The sequence below is a fragment of the Oncorhynchus tshawytscha genome, linkage group LG09 (genome assembly GCF_018296145.1).
Source record: "Oncorhynchus tshawytscha isolate Ot180627B linkage group LG09, Otsh_v2.0, whole genome shotgun sequence".
NCBI lineage: Eukaryota > Metazoa > Chordata > Actinopteri > Salmoniformes > Salmonidae > Oncorhynchus > Oncorhynchus tshawytscha.
In genome coordinates, this window is record NC_056437.1 from 13743368 (window position 1) to 13763623 (window position 20256).

General features: G+C 41.0%; 2 protein-coding genes across 4 annotated transcripts; one reads left to right on the forward strand and one right to left on the reverse strand.

Moving 5' to 3' along the window:
• Window positions 1–1607: 1607 nt before the first annotated feature.
• On the reverse strand, window positions 1608–17011 carry LOC112247407 (anthrax toxin receptor 2). The gene is made up of 17 exons (XM_024416157.2): window positions 16566–17011; window positions 16195–16266; window positions 15544–15615; window positions 15346–15427; window positions 15153–15257; window positions 14964–15032; window positions 14404–14484; window positions 14249–14309; window positions 14036–14131; window positions 13426–13495; window positions 12407–12485; window positions 11662–11757; window positions 11488–11544; window positions 11278–11373; window positions 10895–11074; window positions 10674–10754; window positions 1608–2378 (listed from the first exon to the last, which is right to left on the reverse strand). Exons 1-17 carry the CDS (start codon window positions 16682–16684, stop codon window positions 2340–2342), a joined length of 1455 nt encoding a protein of 484 aa, XP_024271925.1. The 5' UTR covers window positions 16685–17011; the 3' UTR covers window positions 1608–2339.
• LOC112247409 (PR domain zinc finger protein 8) lies at window positions 14455–20199 on the forward strand. 3 transcript variants are annotated; one of them, XM_042326575.1, is made up of 3 exons: window positions 14455–14778; window positions 18356–18570; window positions 18815–20199. In XM_042326575.1, exons 2-3 carry the CDS (start codon window positions 18384–18386, stop codon window positions 19228–19230), a joined length of 603 nt encoding a protein of 200 aa, XP_042182509.1. In that variant the 5' UTR covers window positions 14455–14778; window positions 18356–18383; the 3' UTR covers window positions 19231–20199. The 3 variants fall into 3 exon arrangements, with proteins under 3 accessions (XP_042182509.1, XP_024271928.1, XP_042182508.1); XM_024416160.2 differs by lacking the exon at window positions 14455–14778 and adding an exon at window positions 17465–18182 and having other exon boundaries at window positions 18330–18570; XM_042326574.1 differs by lacking the exon at window positions 14455–14778 and adding an exon at window positions 17469–18182.
• The last annotated feature ends 57 nt before the right edge of the window (window positions 20200–20256 follow it).

Below are 20256 nucleotides of genomic sequence, written 5' to 3' on the forward strand. Positions count from 1 at the left end.
TTCAACTCTCTAGAGACAGCAGGAGTGGTAGAGATACTTTTAATGATCGGCTACGAAAAGCCAACTGACATTTACTCCTGAGGTGCTGACTTGCTGCACCCTCGACAACTACTGTGATTATTATTATTTGACCATGGTGGTCATTTCTGAACATTTGAACATCTTGGCCATGTTCTGTTATAATCTCCACCCGGCACAGCCAGAAGAGAACTGGCCACCCCTCATAGCCTGGTTCCGCTCTAGGTTTCTTCCTAGGTTTTGGCCTTTCTGGGGTGTTTTTCCTAGCCACCGTGCTTCTACACCTGCATTGCTTGCTGTTTGGGGTTTTAGGCTGGGTTTCTGTACAGCACTTTGAGATATCAGCTGATGTACGAAGGGCTATATAAATACATTTGATTTGATTTGGACATCTGTCCTTTGGTCTGGTGAGTCCACATTGGAGATTTTTGGTTCCAACCGCTGTGTCTTTGTGAGATGCAGAGTAGGTGAACGGATGATCTCTGCATGTGTGGTTCCCACAGTGAAGCATGGAGGAGGAGTTGTGCTGGTGCGGGTGTGCTTTGCTGGTGCCACTGTCAGTGATATTTTTAGAATTCAAGGCACACTTAACCGCTGCATTCTGCAGCGATTCTCCATCCCTTATGGTTTGCACTTAGTGGGACTATAATTTGTTTTTCAACACGACAATGTCCCAACACATCTCCAGGCTGTGTAAGGGCTATTTGACCAAGAAGGAGAGTAATGGAGTGCTGCATCAGATGACCTGGCCTCCACAATCACCCGACCGCAACCCAATTGAGATGGTTGGAGTTGGACCGCAGAGTGAAGGAAAATCAGCCATCAGGTGCTCAGCATATGTGGGAACTCCTTCAAGACTATTGGAAAAGCATTCCTCATGAAGCTGGTTGAGAGAATGCCAAGAGTGTTCAAAGCTGTCATCAAGGCAAAGGGTGGCTACTTTGAAAACTCTAACATTTTAAATATATTTTGATTTGTTAAGACACTTTTTTGGGTAACTACATGATTCCGTATGTGTTATTTCATAGTTTTGATGTATTTGCTATTATTCTACAATGTAGAAAATAGTAAAAATAAAGGAAAACCCTTGAGGTGTGTCCAAACTTTTGACTGGTACTGTAGATAAGCAAATTCACCAGATTTTATGATCACATCATAGGCAGCTACAATGATTGGAAAATAAGTAGCCACATAGACTGATGAAAATGTAGGAGTAGGCGTACTGTTTATTTATGTACATTTTTATCATGTAAATCAATTATTTTGGGATTCCCATTGGATTTTAAATGCAAATGATGTGTATCAAGCCCATTGTATTCTGCAATTATAATAGTCTTTTCCCTAAATACCTCCTCTAGAAAATAAAATGCGGATTTGACATTATTCTCTCTTGTTCTGTTTGTCCTCGGGGCCTGGAAACCGAAGCAGGGTGTTTATGTACAATAAGCATTAGGTCAAGGGGATTAGATAAACAATGTGATTTGTATTATGGCATTTAGCAACATGAATGAGATTAGACCTGCAGCTTGTGAAAAATATGACCCTGTTGTAGTTTTACTTGAAAGTGAAACCCTTACAATCTTTCCACAGAATGTTGAAAAATATCTTTATTTAGAAAACCACATTTGAAACAGCAGAGCTTGAATAAAAAACAAGAGAAATACACTGAGTGTACAAAAAATGTAAACATTTTGTATCCAATTTTTTAAAATTCACTGAGCTTTATTTTTAGTACTCTTTTATTCACTTAATTACTTACGATTGTTGTTTTATTGTCAAGAGGTGAAACTGTAAGTTAAGTATTTAATTGTATATCCACGTATATCATGTCTATATGACCAATAAACAGACATGAACTTGAATGACTCCTGACAATAAATGAAACGGTGACATGAGGATTTTATAGCAAGTAAGCAAGCTAACACTGTGAATGCTACTGAACAGCCTTGTTTTATCCCAGATAAATACATGTTAAATAATAAGTCCTAGGAGAGGCACATTTACAGTTGGATGTTTTAGGTATGTTGTCCATAGGCTCCTGCATAGCCGCAGGAAGTAGTTTGAGGGTGGGGGTGCTGATACAGACGGCTATATCGGTCCGCAAATCCAGGACTAGTAAAGCCCCAGTGTACTACTTTTGTGAAGTATTTTAAAAAATATATATAAATAAAAATAAAATATGTATTAATAAATGTTTTATATATATATATTTTTTTTTTTCTTCAGGGGGCCGAGAGCACCCTCAGCACCCACTCTTCCCACGGCTATGGGCTCCTGTTCTCTCCATAGCCTCATAGTCCACAGATTATGGTGTGTTTGACCTAATGATTGGGAACTCGGGTGAAATTCATACAGCGCCCCTGAAACAAAACAAAATGCAGATTATTTATTCCATTTAAACCTTTCACTTTACCAGGTAAGTTATTAAGAACACATCATTTTTTACAATAGAGAGCAGTTTGGCTTAAATGTACCTATTGTATTCTACACTTATTAGAAAATGTACAGCAGTACTTCCTTAGCATACACTATATTTCATTACAGCAGTAACACCTCCCCAGCCCCACCTCCATATCAGCCTAATCCTCATGAATAATAGTGCATGGCTGCATCTACCCATTCTCCCCACCATGTATGGACTTGTTTCTCAGATAAATAAGGTACATCAGTTACAAAATTAGCTCCTAATGGGAGTCGCTATATACGTGGCATATCATGGACATTTTTGAACAATGCAGAGTTGGTATTTACAATAATATATCATAATTAAACTCAATTGAGGCAGCCTGTAATGGGTAAGGAGGAGATGGTGAATGGGCCGGCGCATTGACACAACATCCATTTTAGCCAATCAAGCACGAGAGCATAACTGGCTGAACAGACAGCCACTCCCATTCGGTCAAGAAGGGAGCCCCCATCGTTATCCCAGGCGAGTATAGAGCAGGTACAGTGCCATGCAAAAGTATTCATCCCCCTTGGTGTTTTTCCTATTTGGTTGCATTACAACCTGTAATTTAAATGGATTTTTATTTGGATTTCATGTAATGGACATACACAAAATAGTCCAAATTGGTGAAGTGAAATGAAAAACAAAATCACTTGTTTAAAATGTTAAAAAACTGAAAAGTGATGCGTGCATATGTATTCAACCCTTTTGCTATGAAGCCCCTAAATAAGATATGTTGCAATCAATTACCTTCAAAAATCACTTAATTAGTTAAATAAAGTCCACCCGTGTGCAATCTAAGTGTCACATGATCTGTCACATGATCTCAGTATATATACACCTGTATATATACACCTATATACACCTCAGTATATATACACTGAAAGGCCCTAGAGTCTGCAACAACACTAAGCAAGGGGCACCATGAAGACAAAGGTGCAAAAAAGTAACAGTAAACAGTAAAAAGACAGGCTATATACAGTAGCGAGGCTATAAAAGTAGCGAGGTTACATACAGACACCGGTTAGTCAGGCTGATTGAGGTAGTATGTACATGTAAATATGGTTAAAGTGACAATGCATATATGATGAACAGAGAGTAGCAGTAGTGTAAAAGAGGGGTTGGTGGGTGGCGGGTGGCGGGACACAATGCAGCCCGGTTAGCCAATGTGTGGGAGCACTGGTTGGTCGGCCCAATTGAGGTAGTATGTACATGAATGTATAGTTAAAGTGACAATGCATATATGATAAACAGAGTGTACCAGCAGCACCCCGAGAACACCATCCCCAGAGTGAAGCATGGTGGTGGCAGCATCATTCTGTGGGGATGTTTTCATCGGCAGGGACTGGGAAACTGGTCAGAATTGAAGGAATGATGGATGGTGCTAAATAGAGGTAAATTCTTGAGGGAAACCTGTTTCAGTCTTCCAGAGATATGAGACTGGGACGGAGGTTCACCTTCCAGCAGGACAATGACCCTAGGCATACTGCAAAAGCAACACTTGAGTGGTTTAAGGTGAAACTTTTAAATGTCTTGGAATGGCCTAGTCAAAGCCCAGACCTCCAATTGAGAATCTGTGGTATGACTTAAAGATTGCTGTACACCTGCGGAACCCATCCAACTTGAAGGAGCTGGAGCAGTTTTGCCTTGAAGAATGGGCAAAAATTCCAGTGGCTAGATGTGCCAAGCTTATAGAGACATACCCCAAGAGACTTGCAGCTGTAATTTCTGCAAAAGGTGGCTCTACAAAGTATTGACTTTGGGGGGTTGAATAGTTATGCACACTCAAGTTTTCAGTTTTTCTGTCTTATTTCTTGTTTGTTTCACAATAAAAAATATTTTGCATCTTCATAGTGGTCGGCATGTTGTGGAAATCAAATGATACAAACCCCCCCAAAATCCATTTTAGTTCCAGGTTGTAAGGCAACAAAATAGGAAAAATGCCAAGCGGGTTGAATACTTTCGCAAGCCACTGTAAGTACCAGCCCTCTTCTAGCCACACACCAGGAAGAGGAATTGGTGCATGGTTAAACGCATGTTTACAGCTAGTATGGCTGTTCAGTGTTCACATTTATCATTTACTTATTGAAGCCAAGATGTTTTACAGAGTTGTGCTTGAAATAGTACATTTTGGTTGCAGTTTTAAGTTGAAACTGAAATCTGGCACCATAATAATAAGTTACATTTGACCTCAACTGACCTGTAACTTACAAAACCATAACCATGAAATAAAACATTTATTTCAAAAGGTTGTTATAGTAAATGTAGTGTAGTAATTCAGAACAAATTCAGTATAGTATTAGACAATGACCAGCATCCTGCACTTACCTAGAGTGTCTGGTCTATAATGACAGGACAATAGTATGAATGACCAGTGTCTTAATTAACACGTACTACAGTACACGAACACAGCGTGACAGAGTATAAGAACACAGTATGACACCCCCCCCCCCCCATCTTCGTTTACTAACTGTGACAGGGCAGAGGCCTCACATAATGGTGATAATACAATGCATTCGAAAAGTATTCAGACCCCTTGACTTTTCCACATTTTGCTACTTTACAGCCTTATTATAAAATTGATTAAATAATTGTTTTTCCTCATCAAATTATACACAATACCTCATAATGACGAAGTGAAAAAAGGTTTTTAGAGATGTTTGCAAATGTATTAAAAATAAAAGGTGCATCCTGTTTCCACTGATCATCCTTGAGATTTTTCTACAACTTGATTGGAGTCCACCTGTGGTAAATTCAATTGATTGGATTTGGAAAGGCACACAGTTGACAGTGTCAGAACAAAAACCAAGCCATGAGGTTGAAGGAATTGTCCGTAGAGCTCCGAGACAGGATTGTGTCGAGGCACAGATCTTGGGATGGGTAACAAAAAATGTCTGCAGCATTGAAGGACTCCAACCACACAGTGCCCTCCATCATTCATAAAAATGAAGAAGTTTGGAACCACCAAGACTCTTCCGAGAGCTGGTCACCTGGCCAAACTGAGTAATCGGGGGAGTGGACATCAGAAGCCACTCCTCAGTAAAAGGCACATGACAGCCCACTTGGAGTTTGCCAAAACGCACCTAAAGGACTCTCAGACCATGACAAACAAGATTCTCTGGTCAGATGAAACCAAGATTGAACTCTTTGGCCAGAATGCCAAGCAGTACATCTGGAGGAAACCTGGCATGGTGGTGGTGGTAGCATCATGCTGTGGGGATGTTTTTCAGAGTCAGGGACTGGGAGACTAGTCAGGATCGAGGGAAAGATTAATGGAGCAAAGTACAGAGAGATCCTTGATGAAAACCTGCTCCAGAGCACTCAGGACCTCAGACTGGGGCAAAGGTTCACCTTCCAACATGACAACAACCCGAAGCACACAACCAAGACAATGCAGGAGTGGCTTCGGGACAAGTCTCTGAATGTCCTTGAGTGGCCGAGCCAAAGCCCGGACTTGAACCCTATCTAACATCTCTGGAGAGACCTGAAAATAGCTGTGCAGCGACGCTCCCCAGAGAAGAATGGGAGAAACTCCCCAAATACAGTCTGTCATGTGTGCTCCCTCTCCGGCCTCTAGGTCACCAGGCTGCTCTTTAGGGCGCACACCTGTCACGTGCATAAGCGTTACATAAGCGTTACATAAGCGTTACATAAGCGTTACAGCGTTACGTGCATAATGAGACTCACCTGGACTCCATCACCTCCTTGATTACCTGCTCTTCATACAGTTGAAGTCGGAAGTTTACATACACTTAGGTTGGAGTCATTAAAACTTGTTTTTCAACCACTCCACAAATGTCTTGTTAACAAACTAAAGTTTTGGCAAGTCGGTTAGGACATCTACTTTGTGCATGACACAAGTCATTTTTCCAACAATTGTTTACAGACAGATTATTTCATTTATAATTCACTGTATCACAATTCCAGTGGGTCAGAAGTTCACATACACTAAGTTGACTGTGCCATTAAACAGCTTGGATAAATTCCAGAAAATGATGTCAAGGCTTTAGAAGCTTCTGGTAGGCAAATTGACATCATTTGAGTCAATTAGAGGTGTACCTATGGATGTATTTCAAGGCCTAGCTTCAAACTCAGTGCCTCTTTGCTTGACATCATGGGAAAATCAAAAGAAATCAGCCAAGACCACAAGTCTGGTTCATCCTTGGGAGCAATTTCCAAATGCCTGAAGGTATAACGTTCATCTGTACAAACAATAGCACGCAAGTATAAACACCATGGGACCATGCAGCTGTCATACCGCTCAGGAAGGAGACGCGTTCTGTCTCCTAGAGATGAACGTACTTTGGTGCGAAAAGTGCAAATCAATCCCAGAACAACAGCAAAGGACCTCGTGAAGATGCTGGAGGAAACAGGTACAAAGGTATCTGTATCCACAGTAAAACAAGTCCTATATCGACATAACCTGAAAGGCCGCTCAGCAAGGAAGAAGCCACTGCTCCTAAACCACCATAAAAATGCCTGACTGCAATTTGCAACTGCACATGGGGACAAAGATCGTACTTTTTGGAGAAATGTCCTCTGGTCCGATGAAACAAAAATAGAACTCTTTGGCCATAATGACCATCGTTATGTTTGGAGGAAAAGGGGGAGGCTTGCAAGCCGAAGAACGCCATCTCAACCGTGAAGCACGAGGGTGACAGCATCATGTTGTGGGGGTGCTTTGCTGCAGGAGGGACTGGTGCACTTCACAAAATATATTTTTTTAATTAATCCATTTTAGAACAAGGTTGTAACGTAACAATGTGGAAAAAGTCAAGTGGAACGAATACTTTCCTAATGCACTGTAGACATTAAGGGTCAGGGTGGCCAGTCACACCAACATGGACATCCATCCTCTTCTCTCAGTGGAGAGTCATAACTAACCTTCTAGGTTTTCTTTCTCTCCCTTACTACCCCTCACCACTGATGAGCTAGACAAGGTTACTAACGTGTGAAAACTGAATGACAATGACCAAACAGAGAGCTCAGTCTTCTTTTCTCTCTTTCTCTTCTGTTCTCTCTCTTTCTCTTCTGTTCTCTCTCTTTCTCTTCTGTTCTCTCTCTTTCTCTTCTTCTCTCTCTTTCTCTTCTGTTCTCTCTTTCTCTTCTGTTCTCTCTCTTTCTCTTCTGTTCTCTCTCTTTCTCTTCTGTTCTCTCTCTTTCTCTCTCTTCCTTTCTCTTTCTCTTCTGTTCTCTCTCTTTCTCTCTCTTCCTTTCTCTTTCTCTTCTGTTCTCTCTCTTTCTCTCTCTTCCTTTCTCTTTCTCTTTTCTTTTCTCTCTTTCTCTTCTGTTCTCTCTCTTTCTCTTCTGTTCTCTCTCTTTCTCTTCTTTTCTTTCTCTCTTTCTCTCTTTCTTTCTTTCTCTTTCTCTTCTTTTTTCTCTTTCTCTTCTGTTCTCTCTTTTTCTCTCTCTTTTCTCTTTCTCTTCTTTCTCTTTCTGTTCTCTCTCTTTCTCTCTCTTCCTTTTCTCTTTCTCTTCCTTTCTCTTTCTCTTCTGTTCTCTCTCTTTCTTTCTCTCTCTTCCTTTCTCTTTCTCTTTTCTTTTCTCTCTTTCTCTTCTGTTCTCTCTCTTTCTCTCTCTTCCTTTCTCTTTCTCTTCTGTTCTCTCTCTTTCTCTCTCTTCCTTTCTCTTTCTCTCTTCTTTTCTCTCTTTCTCTTCTGTTCTCTCTCTTTCTCTCTCTTCCTTTCTCTTTCTCTTCTGTTCTCTCTTTCTCTTCTGTTCTCTCTCTTTCTCTCTCTTCCTTTCTCTTTCTCTTCTTTCTCTCTTTCTTTCTCTTCTGTTCTCTCTTCTTTCTCTTTCTCTTCTGTTCTCTCTTTCTTTCTCTTCTTTTCTCTCTTTCTCTTCTGTTCTCTCTCTTTCTCTTCTTTTCTCTCTTTTCTCTTCTTTCTCTCTCTTTCTCTTCTGTTCTCTCTTTCTCTTCTGTTCTCTCTCTTTCTCTTCTGTTCTCTCTCTTTCTCTCTCTTTCTCTTTCTCTTTTCTCTTCTTTCTCTCTCTTTCTCTTCTGTTCTCTCTTTCTTTCTCTTCTCTTTCTCTTCTGTTCTCTCTTTCTTTCTTCTTCTGTTCTCTTCTCTTTCTCTTCTCTTCCTTTCTCTTTCTCTTCTTTTCTCTTCTGTTCTTCTTTCTCTTCTGTTCTCTCTCTCTTTCTCTTCTTCTCTCTCTTTCTCTTCTTTTCTCTCTTTCTCTTCTGTTCTCTCTCTTTCTCTTCTGTTCTCTCTCTTTCTCTTCTGTTCTCTCTCTTTCTCTTCTGTTCTCTCTCTTTCTCTTCTGTTCTCTCTCTTTCTCTTCTGTTCTCTCTCTTTCTCTTCTGTTCTCTCTCTTTCTCTTCTTTTCTCTCTTTCTCTTCTGTTCTCTCTCTTTCTCTTCTGTTCTCTCTCTTTCTCTTCTGTTCTCTCTCTTTCTCTTCTGTTCTCTCTCTTTCTCTTCTGTTCTCTCTCTTTCTCTTTCTCTTCTTTTTCTCTCTTTCTCTTCTGTTCTCTCTTTTCTCTTCTGTTCTCTTTCTCTTTCTCTTCTCTTTCTCTTTTTCTCTTCTTTTCTCTCTTTCTCTTCTGTTCTCTCTCTTTCTCTTCTTTTCTCTCTTTCTCTTCTGTTCTCTCTCTTTCTCTTCTGTTCTCTCTCTTTCTCTTCTTTTCTCTCTTTCTCTTCTGTTCTCTCTCTTTCTCTTCTGTTCTCTCTTTCTCTTCTGTTCTCTCTTTCTCTTCTGTTCTCTCTCTTTCTCTTCTGTTCTCTCTCTTTCTCTTCTTTTCTCTCTTTCTCTTCTGTTCTCTCTCTTTCTCTTCTGTTCTCTCTCTTTCTCTTCTTTTCTCTCTTTCTCTTCTGTTCTCTCTCTTTCTCTTCTGTTCTCTCTCTTTCTCTTCTGTTCTCTCTCTTTCTCTTCTTTTCTCTCTTTCTCTTCTGTTCTCTCTCTTTCTCTTCTGTTCTCTCTCTTTCTCTTCTGTTCTCTCTCTTTCTCTTCTGTTCTCTCTCTTTCTCTTCTGTTCTCTCTCTTTCTCTTCTGTTCTCTCTCTTTCTCTTCTTTTCTCTCTTTCTCTTCTGTTCTCTCTCTTTCTCTTCTGTTCTCTCTTTCTCTTCTGTTCTTTCTCTTTCTCTTCTTCTTTCTCTTTCTCTTCTGTTCTCTCTCTTTCTCTTCTTCTCTCTCTTTCTCTTCTTTTCTCACTTTCTCTTCTGTTCTCTCTCTTTCTCTTCTTCTTTCTCTTTCTCTTCTGTTCTCTTCTGTTCTCTCTCTTTCTCTTCTGTTCTCTCTCTTTCTCTTCTGTTCTCTCTCTTTCTCTTCTTCTCTCTCTTTCTCTTCTGTTCTCTCTTTCTCTTCTGTTCTTTCTCTTTCTCTTCTTCTTTCTCTTTCTCTTCTGTTCTCTCTCTTTCTCTTCTTCTCTCTCTTTCTCTTCTGTTCTCTCTTTCTCTTCTGTTCTCTCTCTTTCTCTTCTTCTTTCTCTTTCTCTTCTGTTCTCTCTCTTTCTCTTCTGTTCTCTCTCTTTCTCTTCTGTTCTCTCTTTCTCTTCTGTTCTCTCTCTTTCTCTTCTTCTTTCTCTTTCTCTTCTGTTCTCTTCTGTTCTCTCTCTTTCTCTTCTGTTCTCTCTCTTTCTCTTCTGTTCTCTCTCTTTCTCTTCTTCTCTCTCTTTCTCTTCTGTTCTCTCTTTCTCTTCTGTTCTCTCTCTTTCTCTTCTTCTTTCTCTTTCTCTTCTGTTCTCTCTCTTTCTCTTCTGTTCTCTCTCTTTCTCTTATGTTCTCTCTTTCTCTTCTGTTCTCTCTCTTTCTCTTCTTCTTTCTCTTTCTCTTCTGTTCTCTCTCTTTCTCTTCTTCTTTCTCTTTCTCTTCTGTTCTCTCTTTCTCTTCTTCTTTCTCTTTCTCTTCTGTTCTCTCTCTTTCTCTTCTGTTCTCTCTCTTTCTCTTCTGTTCTCTCTTTCTCTTCTGTTCTCTCTCTTTCTCTTCTGTTCTCTCTTTCTCTTCTGTTCTCTCTTTCTCTTCTGTTCTCTCTCTTTCTCTTCTTCTCTCTCTTTCTCTTCTGTTCTCTCTTTCTCTTCTGTTCTCTCTCTTCTGTTCTCTCTCTTTCTCTTCTGTTCTCTCTTTCTCTTCTGTTCTCTCTCTTCTGTTCTCTCTCTTTCTCTCTCTTCCTTTCTCTTTCTTTTGTTGCAGTCAGTGTTTGGTCAATTCCATTTAAATTCAGTCCATTCAGGAAGTAATCTGGAAACCTTTATGGAAGGGGGTACCTTACCCTGTCCTGTGCTGTTGGTCTCATGACAGCAACTCGATCATACTGGCGCCTGAGTAATGCTACTAGAGCATCAAAACGCCCCTGAGAGAAAGAAACAATGAGAATTGTGGTGATGAAACCAGTCTAAACAAAGATATGATGAAACCAGTAAAAAATATTAAAGATATCAAGTCAGTTACTGAATGCCATTGTCAACTGGGTTTGAAAGCATCCGAACTGACCTTGATGGGTGTGTACCATCTGGACTGTTCTGGGATGTGATAGGTGGGGTGTGGACTCTGAGGCATTGGTTTTCTTCCAATGGTTTCATCCACCTCCTCTTCCACCATTGTGACCACTGCGTTCTTAGCTTTCTCTAGCCGTGCACCTTCCTCCGTGGAACCCTTCTCTCCCCATCGAACCTAATACACACTTTACATTAGGTTCTTTTATGCAGTTCACCTTTCATTTTATGCTGTTTATATATTTTTTTGTAGCACAAAATAACCATTCAGACCTTTAGAGTTACTTACATCACTCAAAATAAAGTAACACAACTCACTGTCAAGATATAGTGCAGCCCAAATAGATGGGGTTGAATGGGGTAATACTCATTCTGACATACCTCCATGCGTTTCATTCCTCCAATACCTCTTCCCCCATAATAGGATGCATCCACCATGGGCCACTTCCTCTTGGGTAGAGGGTCCTCCTCAGGCTCCTATTGGAGGAGACACAGCGAAACCACTGCATTAACCCTGTGAAGAGCTGAATGAACTGAAATTCATGTTGATTTAAACAACAGTCTTAAGGATCTAAGCGATAGTCCACTCACAGGTACTGGTGGAGGAGGGGGAGGAGGGGGGCGACATGGAGGGGGGTCCTTGATCACCTGTAAAATAGAAGCCTTCTTCTATTACTATATACCATCAACCAACAACCATTTTAACTGATTCACTCATACTGTTTCTATTTTTCAAGGGGAAAAGTGCTGTGTTGAACCACTCACAATAGTGCAGCAGAGCGGCCAGAACCACCACAGCAGAACCAGAGCCAGTAGCAGGAGGAGGACCAAGACCAGCACCAGCACCACTGTCCCATCAGACTGCATCAGGAGACACTGTCACTTTAAATGTGTAGCTCTAGCACTCTGAATGAATTCTATTGTCTAGTTTCTGTGGTTTCATGTTTTATGTACCATCTTTTTAAGCACATGACCAAGTTAATTTCCCTCTTGTGGAATATAAATTTGATCTGAATCCCTCATTGAGTCTGAATGGTAAACAAAGCAGCCTGGTACGCAAACACAGACTTGAACAGATTACTTTATACCAAACATAAATATAATATATAATACTTGATAAACTGGGTGTTTCAAGCCCTGAATGCTGATTGGCTGAAGGCTGTGGTTTATCAGACCGTATACCATGGGTATGATAAAACATGTATTTTTACTGTTCTAATTACATTGGTAACCAGTTTATAATAGCAATAACGCACCTCAGGGGTTTGTGATATATGGCCAATATACCATGGCTAAGGGCTGTATCCAGGCACTCCACGTAGCGTTGTGCTTAACAGCCCTTAGCCGAGGTACATTGGCCATATACCACACATCCTCTGGCTTATTGCTTAAATATTTAATGGACTTCATCAGACTAGACTTTGGTGAACTAAGACTGACCAAACTGAATGTCAGTGGAGTGAGGCTGTTTGTTTTGAGTGTTGGCGTTGTCTGTAATACTGATACTCACACATTCTGTAGCGTAGATAGTGAATGGACTTGAGATGTAGGACTGACCCTTGTTCAAGCTGATCAGTACATCTATCGATCTATTGAGAGAGAAAGGAAATCCAGCCCATTTCTATGTTATTTCTGAGCGAGAAAGAGACTAACAAAGTAGGTCAAGTCGAACTTAATTGATGAATCGGCCTGGCAGACCAAACGTTGAAATGCCAGGGCACTGTGCCATAGCAAACAGGCATGCTGGTGGCAGGGTAAACACTATTACATGGTCAACGGTGGGTACCCACTGGGCACAGATGTCAGTTCAACATCTAGTTTTGATTAACATTTGGTTGAGTTGTCAACTAACGTGAATTCAAAGTGAAATCAACAACAAGTGTCACCTTGTCATTGGATTTAGGGGAAAAGTTGGGAGAAAAAAATTGCCCTCATGTTGATGACTTTTTCTGTGCTTTTCCAATAAGATTGACACGTTGATTCAACGTTATCACATAGATTTTGGGGGTTGAAATGACGTGGAAACAAAGTTGATTCGATGCGTTTTTGCCCAGTGGGTAAACACTAACAGGGTCACAAAGTCTCACAAAAACATCCTCATGTACTAAACTGTTTAAATGACAGTATGCCAAACCCTTTTGGTGTGTCTCACCACTACACAGTGGTTCAGCCTATTCGTTTTATATTTTCTTAAGTTACCAGGCAGGTAACTGTAATGGAATAGGACTGAACCGCATTTATTCTCCAATCTCCACCAAACTTCTATTCTATTTTTATACTTGAATTATTTTATTTTGTTGCTTTTATAAAGCAATCGATCCGTTACCCGTCGAACCAACTGCCCACTCTGAATGAAATGTGTGTAGTCTTCGACAGTGGAGCTTGGGTTTCAACATGGTTCTTCTCTCACGGCAACCAACAGACAACATGCCGTTCCTTTGATCTGCCCATCTGAACGCACTCAGTAGCTCACTGGCCATTTATGGCTACAGGAAGTTCCACGAGGAGAGAATCAAGTGCAGCACTTACTGTCCGGCTTCATGCAGCACTGGTGCTGGACACAACAGATAGCCATCCTGCACCACACTAGGGCTCTCATCTGGGAGAGAGGGAAAGAGAGAGAGAGCGAGAGGGAGGGGTTGTGGGGAGCGAGAGAAAGTGTGAAAGGGAGGGGTGTGTGATCTCTATGCCCTCTCAGTGAAGAGACATTGTTTGTTATGTTCTATATTAAGCAATGAGACAGAGACCAGCTCCATGCACTCAGCTGGCTACAGAATGACGTCTCTGTTCTCTAGCTACTAAATAAGACACTGTTCTGTTCTCTCCGGTTTGGGAAAATAGTGAGCCCCAACATTCACTCCATGGCCCCATTACTCTATTAGTATGGCTACAGAATGAACAGGGTGACCAACATCTTTCCATGATGAAATTGATTGAATACTGAGGAATGGCATTGAAGTGCATTGTTTGGTGTACAACTACAAAGGACTGTGGCATCTGGTAATATACATGAATGAATGTGATGTAACAAGCGGTTAGGGGGTGTTATTGTCAATTTGCACTCTTACAGTAGGTCGGTGTGTCAATATTGGAATGCAGAATGTGATGCATTATGGAGCTTGTGTTAGGGTATACTAACTGTAGGTCTTCTGGTTGACTGTGAGAACACAGATCACTCCCTCCTGGCTCCTCCCACGGGTGAAATCATATCCTCTCAGCACAATGTTAAAAGATTCTGGAATGTTATGGAGGGTCACAATGTTAGGATTTTCGGGAACAAACTAATAATAATGTTAACCAATATTGATCACATTTAATCAGTATAACGACAAACTAAATCTTGGCAACATACCGTTCACACAAACATTAGTGGGCTCTATACTGAATATTTCTGTGCAGGATTTCTTCAAAATCTGTGAAAAATATAAATAACGATGATGTAAATTACATGGTATGTGTCTTAAATTTATTCTGACATATTGTTCTATGTAATTATTCTGACCTCACCGAATTCACAATGGTTTTGAGTGCATGAAATCCAGCCAGCACTGGGAATACTTGGTCTTTGCTGTCTGCAATGTCAACAAGCTGTAGAGATAAGAATGCAAGCATACTCTATGATGTTACACAACATCTGAGAGATTGCCTTCCCACATCTAACGTACGACATAGCACTCTCTCCCTCATTGTCAGTACATTACTCTGTCTCTCTGTTGATGTTTTCCTGCCTGGTTTCCAAGGCTCTCATCTAATGTAATGAAACTATAACAGGAAGCAGGGCTGGCACGATCGTGATCTTATTAGATGATTACAGTACAACGGACTTCCTGTCCAGACTGCTAACGCTCGCTGAGAGGGACAGACGATCAAATCATTAAACTGGTACTCTCATTTTCCTTTCACTATGTTATCAATATCAATCAGCTGTTACAGCATTGTGCATGCTTATCCAACAGATTTCAATGTAAACACATATTTCAGCAGGGATACTGTTTGTGCATGGCTGTGTGCAGTTTGTGACTGCTTCTCCAGCCTACAATTGATAAAGTGAGACTTCAAAATCATACCTGTCTCTCATCAAAGTCCTTCACACCGACACAGTACACTCTAGCACCAAACTCCCTGGCCGCGTTAGCCTGAAACAGAAAGAGAGGACCAATAGATGAATTTATGGAAAATAGCTGTGTACTAGTAAGAGCTCAAAGCAAAGTAAGTACTATGTTATTGCTCATCACAGTCTATTATAATGGCATTACCTCCTCTACTGTCAGTTCATAGGGGTAGACCTCCAGTTTCCCATCAGTCAGAGCGATGATGATGCTGGATGACCGTGTGACCTGGGCCTTTATCTGCTCTGAAGCCTACATGTAGGAAGCCATGTTTTAATGGACAACACATACAGTACAACTACAAAAATATATATAACTGCTATGAATCAAAACTTCATACCACTTTCATTCCTTCGTGCATGTATGTTTCACCAGCTGGTCTGATTTCACTTAACTTTTTCAGGCCTTCCTCTATTTCATACCTACAAAGGAACAATAAATATGCATTTTAGGTCCTATATTATCTGAGAGATGATGTGTACCGCGAGAGAGTGTGTGTGCTGTCTCGTTAGGTGAAATATGTTTACTGTAGTAGTACCTGTCTCCAGTTAGTGGTAGAATCACCTCGGCTCTAGATGAGAAAACTATGAAGGAAACTCTCATCTTTGGACTAGAACAAACACAGATACACAAGGGGATAAACGGGATTAAACACCCAAGAAGATGCAGAAGCAGATTAACTCCAGCAATGACTGGTCATTTTGTTTTAAAAGACTACACTAACAGTAGCTTTACTTAGCCCTATTTCCCACACCCTTTGGGGCTAACCATTTTTTTCTACATTAGCCTACAATTATACACCAGTTGCCACCACAGCCAGATGTGCAGAATGTTTTGTGGAGTTAAATTTAGTACCCCATTATTAAGTTTAAAAATAATCCCAGTCATGCAGTATCCTAGTGTTCGGTGGACCTACTTTTTGTTAAATGCCTAGGCTTCTGCTCGATAAAGATATGCCCCACTTTCACAGGACCGTGTTTACTACAGTTTATCTATTGATTCCAGCTGTGAAAACATGCCCTTGGTAAATCATTGATAAAAGGGGCTCATTCAGTCAATATACTGAAAATGTGTATCATGAGAGAAAGTGAGAGAGAGAGTTGTGTGGGTTTTGTCCTGATGGATTGTGACATGTTCAAAGCAAATTTAACCTCATAGAGAGCTTGACCTGAGAGCATAGACAGTTTACCTCACAAAGCGGTTGGTGAGCTGCTCCACAAACTCATAGATCTCTCCCCAGTTATCATACACACTACCAGACCTGTAGAGCACACAATGAAACTCTCTGAACCAAACAAACCCATAAGAGGACTATACAGACTGAAAAAGAACATTAGTCATTTTAATACTATTTACATTAGCATTTTGACTACTTGTTACACATTGGTTTTTTTCACACACATAACTTGATAATAAAATGTTTGATACGTGCACTCTGACACCTGATAGATGCTATTGAATTATATTGATACAAGATACTTCAACATAAAACAAATAGAACAAGAAGTCACGTTCATATCAACGACATCTTCCATTTAGTTTAGAGGCTAGGCTACTTACCTATCTAAAACGAAATAAATATCAAAAGCTCCATGGCAAGATGCCTCTTCGCTTTGACAAAATAATGTGTTTATTAGAAAGGAAAGAAGAAATACAATCCCTTGTCCGTTGAGGATCATTGCCTTGATAAAAATAATATTTTCTCAATTATATTTTGCAATTTCACTGTCTACCTTACATGCGCTTCCTTGTATGTTAAACAAGATAAATCAAGGCTCAAGACTGACTGATTTTCCAACGAAAAAATGGACAAGAAACTGACATTACTTTTACGCGACATGTTACTAGCATATGTATTTGTAAATACCGATGATTGTCCTTGCCACTCGCATAGTTGTTAACTATACATTGTCTGAATTGAGAGAATAAAATGATTTGGCCGGTCGCATCACCGCGGATACTGTACCATCCCATCTGAAGTGGGCATGCGCAAGATATCCGGACACTTCGAACCCTATTTATTTTTTAATTTTTTTTTTACCTGTATTTTTTTTTAACCTCTATCGTTCCCTCACCAGCGTTGGGGAGACAGCAGGTGACAACATGTTTTGTTAAATTAACAATTTAGGTAACTATTTCAGTTCAACAACCAAACTTTATTGAAGCTTGATACGCAATTAATTATAGCCAAACCATAGAAAGACGTGGATATGACTTTTAATTTCATTCCACACACTGAACAAAAACATTGTTTCGTTTGAAAACTTCAATTCGACTGATTCTACTGTCCATGCCATTGTGGACGTGACAATATGGACATCACTCATTAGAATACTGTGTAGAGTGAATTCCAACATTGGCGTGATCCATCAAAAACCAGGGTTTCTCTATCGCCTGAGTTCGCAGAAAAGCGCGTTTATGGTACACACACCCGCGTTTTGTCGTCGTGGCCTCGGGGCATGCACACCAGAACATCACCCACCGTCACCTAAATACACTATATTTCGTCCCTATTTACCAAATGTCATGAATTCAATATCCAATCGAAATTGGCTTCTTCTACACTGGCCCCTGACACCCATGACCTCTTTAGACTGTCCACCGACAATCTGATTGTCAGAGATCATTCATGTAACCTATCTAACAAGAGGATAAGGAGGAGCGGAGAACTGTCACATCTCATTGTACAGATTAGACTAGATTATAAAACCAGCTCCTCCAGTAGACCTGTCCCATTGCAGGTGTTGGTGGGCATCTACAAGAAACCGCGCGCTGTATAATACACGCAACGACCGTGCAAATAAGTGAAGAGCAAACCTTATCGCCGATTTTTTTTGTATTGTTTTGGATTTAGAGTGGTTTACGCACGGTTTCTTCGGCGTTTGTCAAACTCATTTTAAAATTAGGTATTCTCAATTGTTAGCCTAATAATATAAATTGTATGTTTATCAGGAGACCCTGGAGGCAGATATTCTGTCGAAACTATTTTGGAACGCAGAGGCGAGAGCTCAGCAACGATGGATAACTGACTTTTTTACGCGCGTCCGCATCTCCTACGATGTTCCCGAGAACGCCGTTTTTGGACCGTATGAGCTGAAACACACATCCGTTTATGACAGCATCGCCTTCACTGCTCTCAAGTCTATGGACCGAAGAACGGCACCATACATTTTGAGGGTGAGAACACGTACCAAATCCGTGCGTCTGAAAATAATGTGTTCCAAATCAATGGTTGGCAAGTTTCTCATGCCCGCATCATTGTTTGAAATGCATCGAACCTTTCAGGTAGTAAAATTGTGTATTTTACTTGTTTTTGTATGACAGAGACCCGTTTCTATTTGGCTACACAGGCAGACGCCTCAGCGCATTGATGGTCCAATGTGGCTGCGGCTGGTCCAGTCAGCCTGGAGCGCTGAAGAACAGAACCTGGAGCACTATGTGAAGAACGGACACCTATTCTTTAGGGCCCTCAGGACGATCCAGAAGGAAGAGGAGCGGTTGGTGTGGTACGGGAAAGACCTGGCCAAGCTTCTTCTCCTAAACCCACTGCAGATACAAAGCAAAGGTGTGTCTACATACTCTGAATGTGTTATTACATAGTAATAAAATATGATCTATTACATTATAGATACACATTGTTCATATCAATTTTCCTGATTTTAATACTGACTGCAATTATACATAAATAAGGACATCAAACTATATTTATTCATTACATTTGTACAATTTAAACAGTATTGGCAAAGGTTTATGTCAAGCAATATTGTCAGAATAACATGATATTAATCCATATCCATCTCTATAACCAGGTACTGGTCTGTACACATGTGCCAACTGTAACCAATGCTTTGAGACTGAGTTCTGCACACAGAGACAACCAAACAGCCACAGCACCAAACCTGGTCAAGGCAACACTGACCATGTGAAACCTGACTCCCTTCCTGCTGCTGCCTTCAAACAGAGCCGTCCAGAAACAATTCCACTGGATAGCAAACCTGCAACAGACTTCCATAACTTAGCCCGGGATATGGATAATATTAAGACAGGGTCTTCCAGCACCAGGGACTCTGAGACTAGAGGTTCCCTCATAGGGAAACACACAGAGGTAGAGGACAGGTGCAGTGAGCCAGCATCTGGTGATAACGCAGGATCCACTGGACACAGGATACTGTACTTTGACCATGAAAAGACAACCCAGCCCAGTCTCCTGTCACCTGTCCAGTAACATCAACATGAACAACATCACCAAAGACAGAGCAACCCAACTACACTTACAAGGTTCTGGGCCTGAAGACCTCAGATCTTCATCCAGCCTAAGGAACCAGAGCATCCAGCCCGGTAGTGGCCTAGTAGAGCCTCAGAGAGACCCAAAGAAAACAAAGACAGAAACACTACGGTCTCCATCTCACTCAGAGGAGTTGTCTTCTTTCACTGACTCTGATACTGTCACCTCTGCCTTCAGCCAGGTCTCTGTCTGAGAACAGGAGGAGTGCCTTCTCCCAGCCCCCCATGCTCTGTTTTCTTTCTCCAGACTACCCCCCTGCTTGGGAGGGCTTAAACCTCAATCACTCCCTTTACTACTGATCTCCACCGACCGGTGCTGGCCCAGGGTGTTTCGAAACAGAGGCGCCCTCTATACAGCCCAGCAGCTCTCTGGACCAGGACCACAGGCTGATCCCACCCCCAGATTACCCTATCCCCGGTGCTCCTGTCCCTCTCCGTCTCACGGCTCTCGCCCCTCTGCCTGATGGCTCAGAACTGGTGTGCCAAATGCAACGTCTCCTTCCGCCTGACCTCAGACCTGGTGCAACAATGAGGTCCCACCACAAGAGGGCGGTGGACGCCACAGAGTCAGGGTCTGGGGTGAAACAACAGCAGCAAGGGCGAGAGAGGAGAGGCTCAAGTCTTGCATCTACGAGGTCTTCAGACAACGCCATCACCTTGCGGGACACTTGACCTCTCACACATGAGTTCAGTTCAATTAGTTATCATTGGTAAGATCTTGATATTTTAATGCGTCATCATATTGATGAAGATACTAATTGGAGAACTAATAAAACAAACTGTTAATTATTATAATGTAAATTATCAAGACGATGACATTTTATAGTTACATTTTCTCAGAATTCTGTAAAATGTGTCATTTTTTGAATGCCATATATTTTTCCATTCTTTTACATCAAATGCTTGTGTTCCACACAAATTACAATATTTTAGTTGTTGTGAGGTCAGTTGCGAACATTAGATGGTG

What these genes read in the sequence shown, in the direction of transcription:
- LOC112247407 (XM_024416157.2), bottom strand. Translation starts at nt 16,684, where the DNA reads ATGATCCTCAACGGACAAGGGATTGTATTTCTTCTTTCCTTTCTAATA. An exon ending in ATGAACTGACAGTAGAGGAG is followed by an intron (nt 15,033 to 15,152) that starts GTAATGCCATTA and finishes TTTCTGTTTCAG; the next exon opens with GCTAACGCGGCCAGGGAGTT. An exon ending in GGCCGCTCTGCTGCACTATT is followed by an intron (nt 11,545 to 11,661) that starts GTGAGTGGTTCA and finishes TCTATTTTACAG; the next exon opens with GTGATCAAGGACCCCCCTCC.
- LOC112247409 (XM_024416160.2), top strand. Translation starts at nt 18,150, where the DNA reads ATGGACCGAAGAACGGCACCATACATTTTGAGG. An exon ending in CGGCACCATACATTTTGAGG is followed by an intron (nt 18,183 to 18,329) that starts GTGAGAACACGT and finishes TTTGTATGACAG; the next exon opens with AGACCCGTTTCTATTTGGCT. An exon ending in ACTGCAGATACAAAGCAAAG is followed by an intron (nt 18,571 to 18,814) that starts GTGTGTCTACAT and finishes CTCTATAACCAG; the next exon opens with GTACTGGTCTGTACACATGT.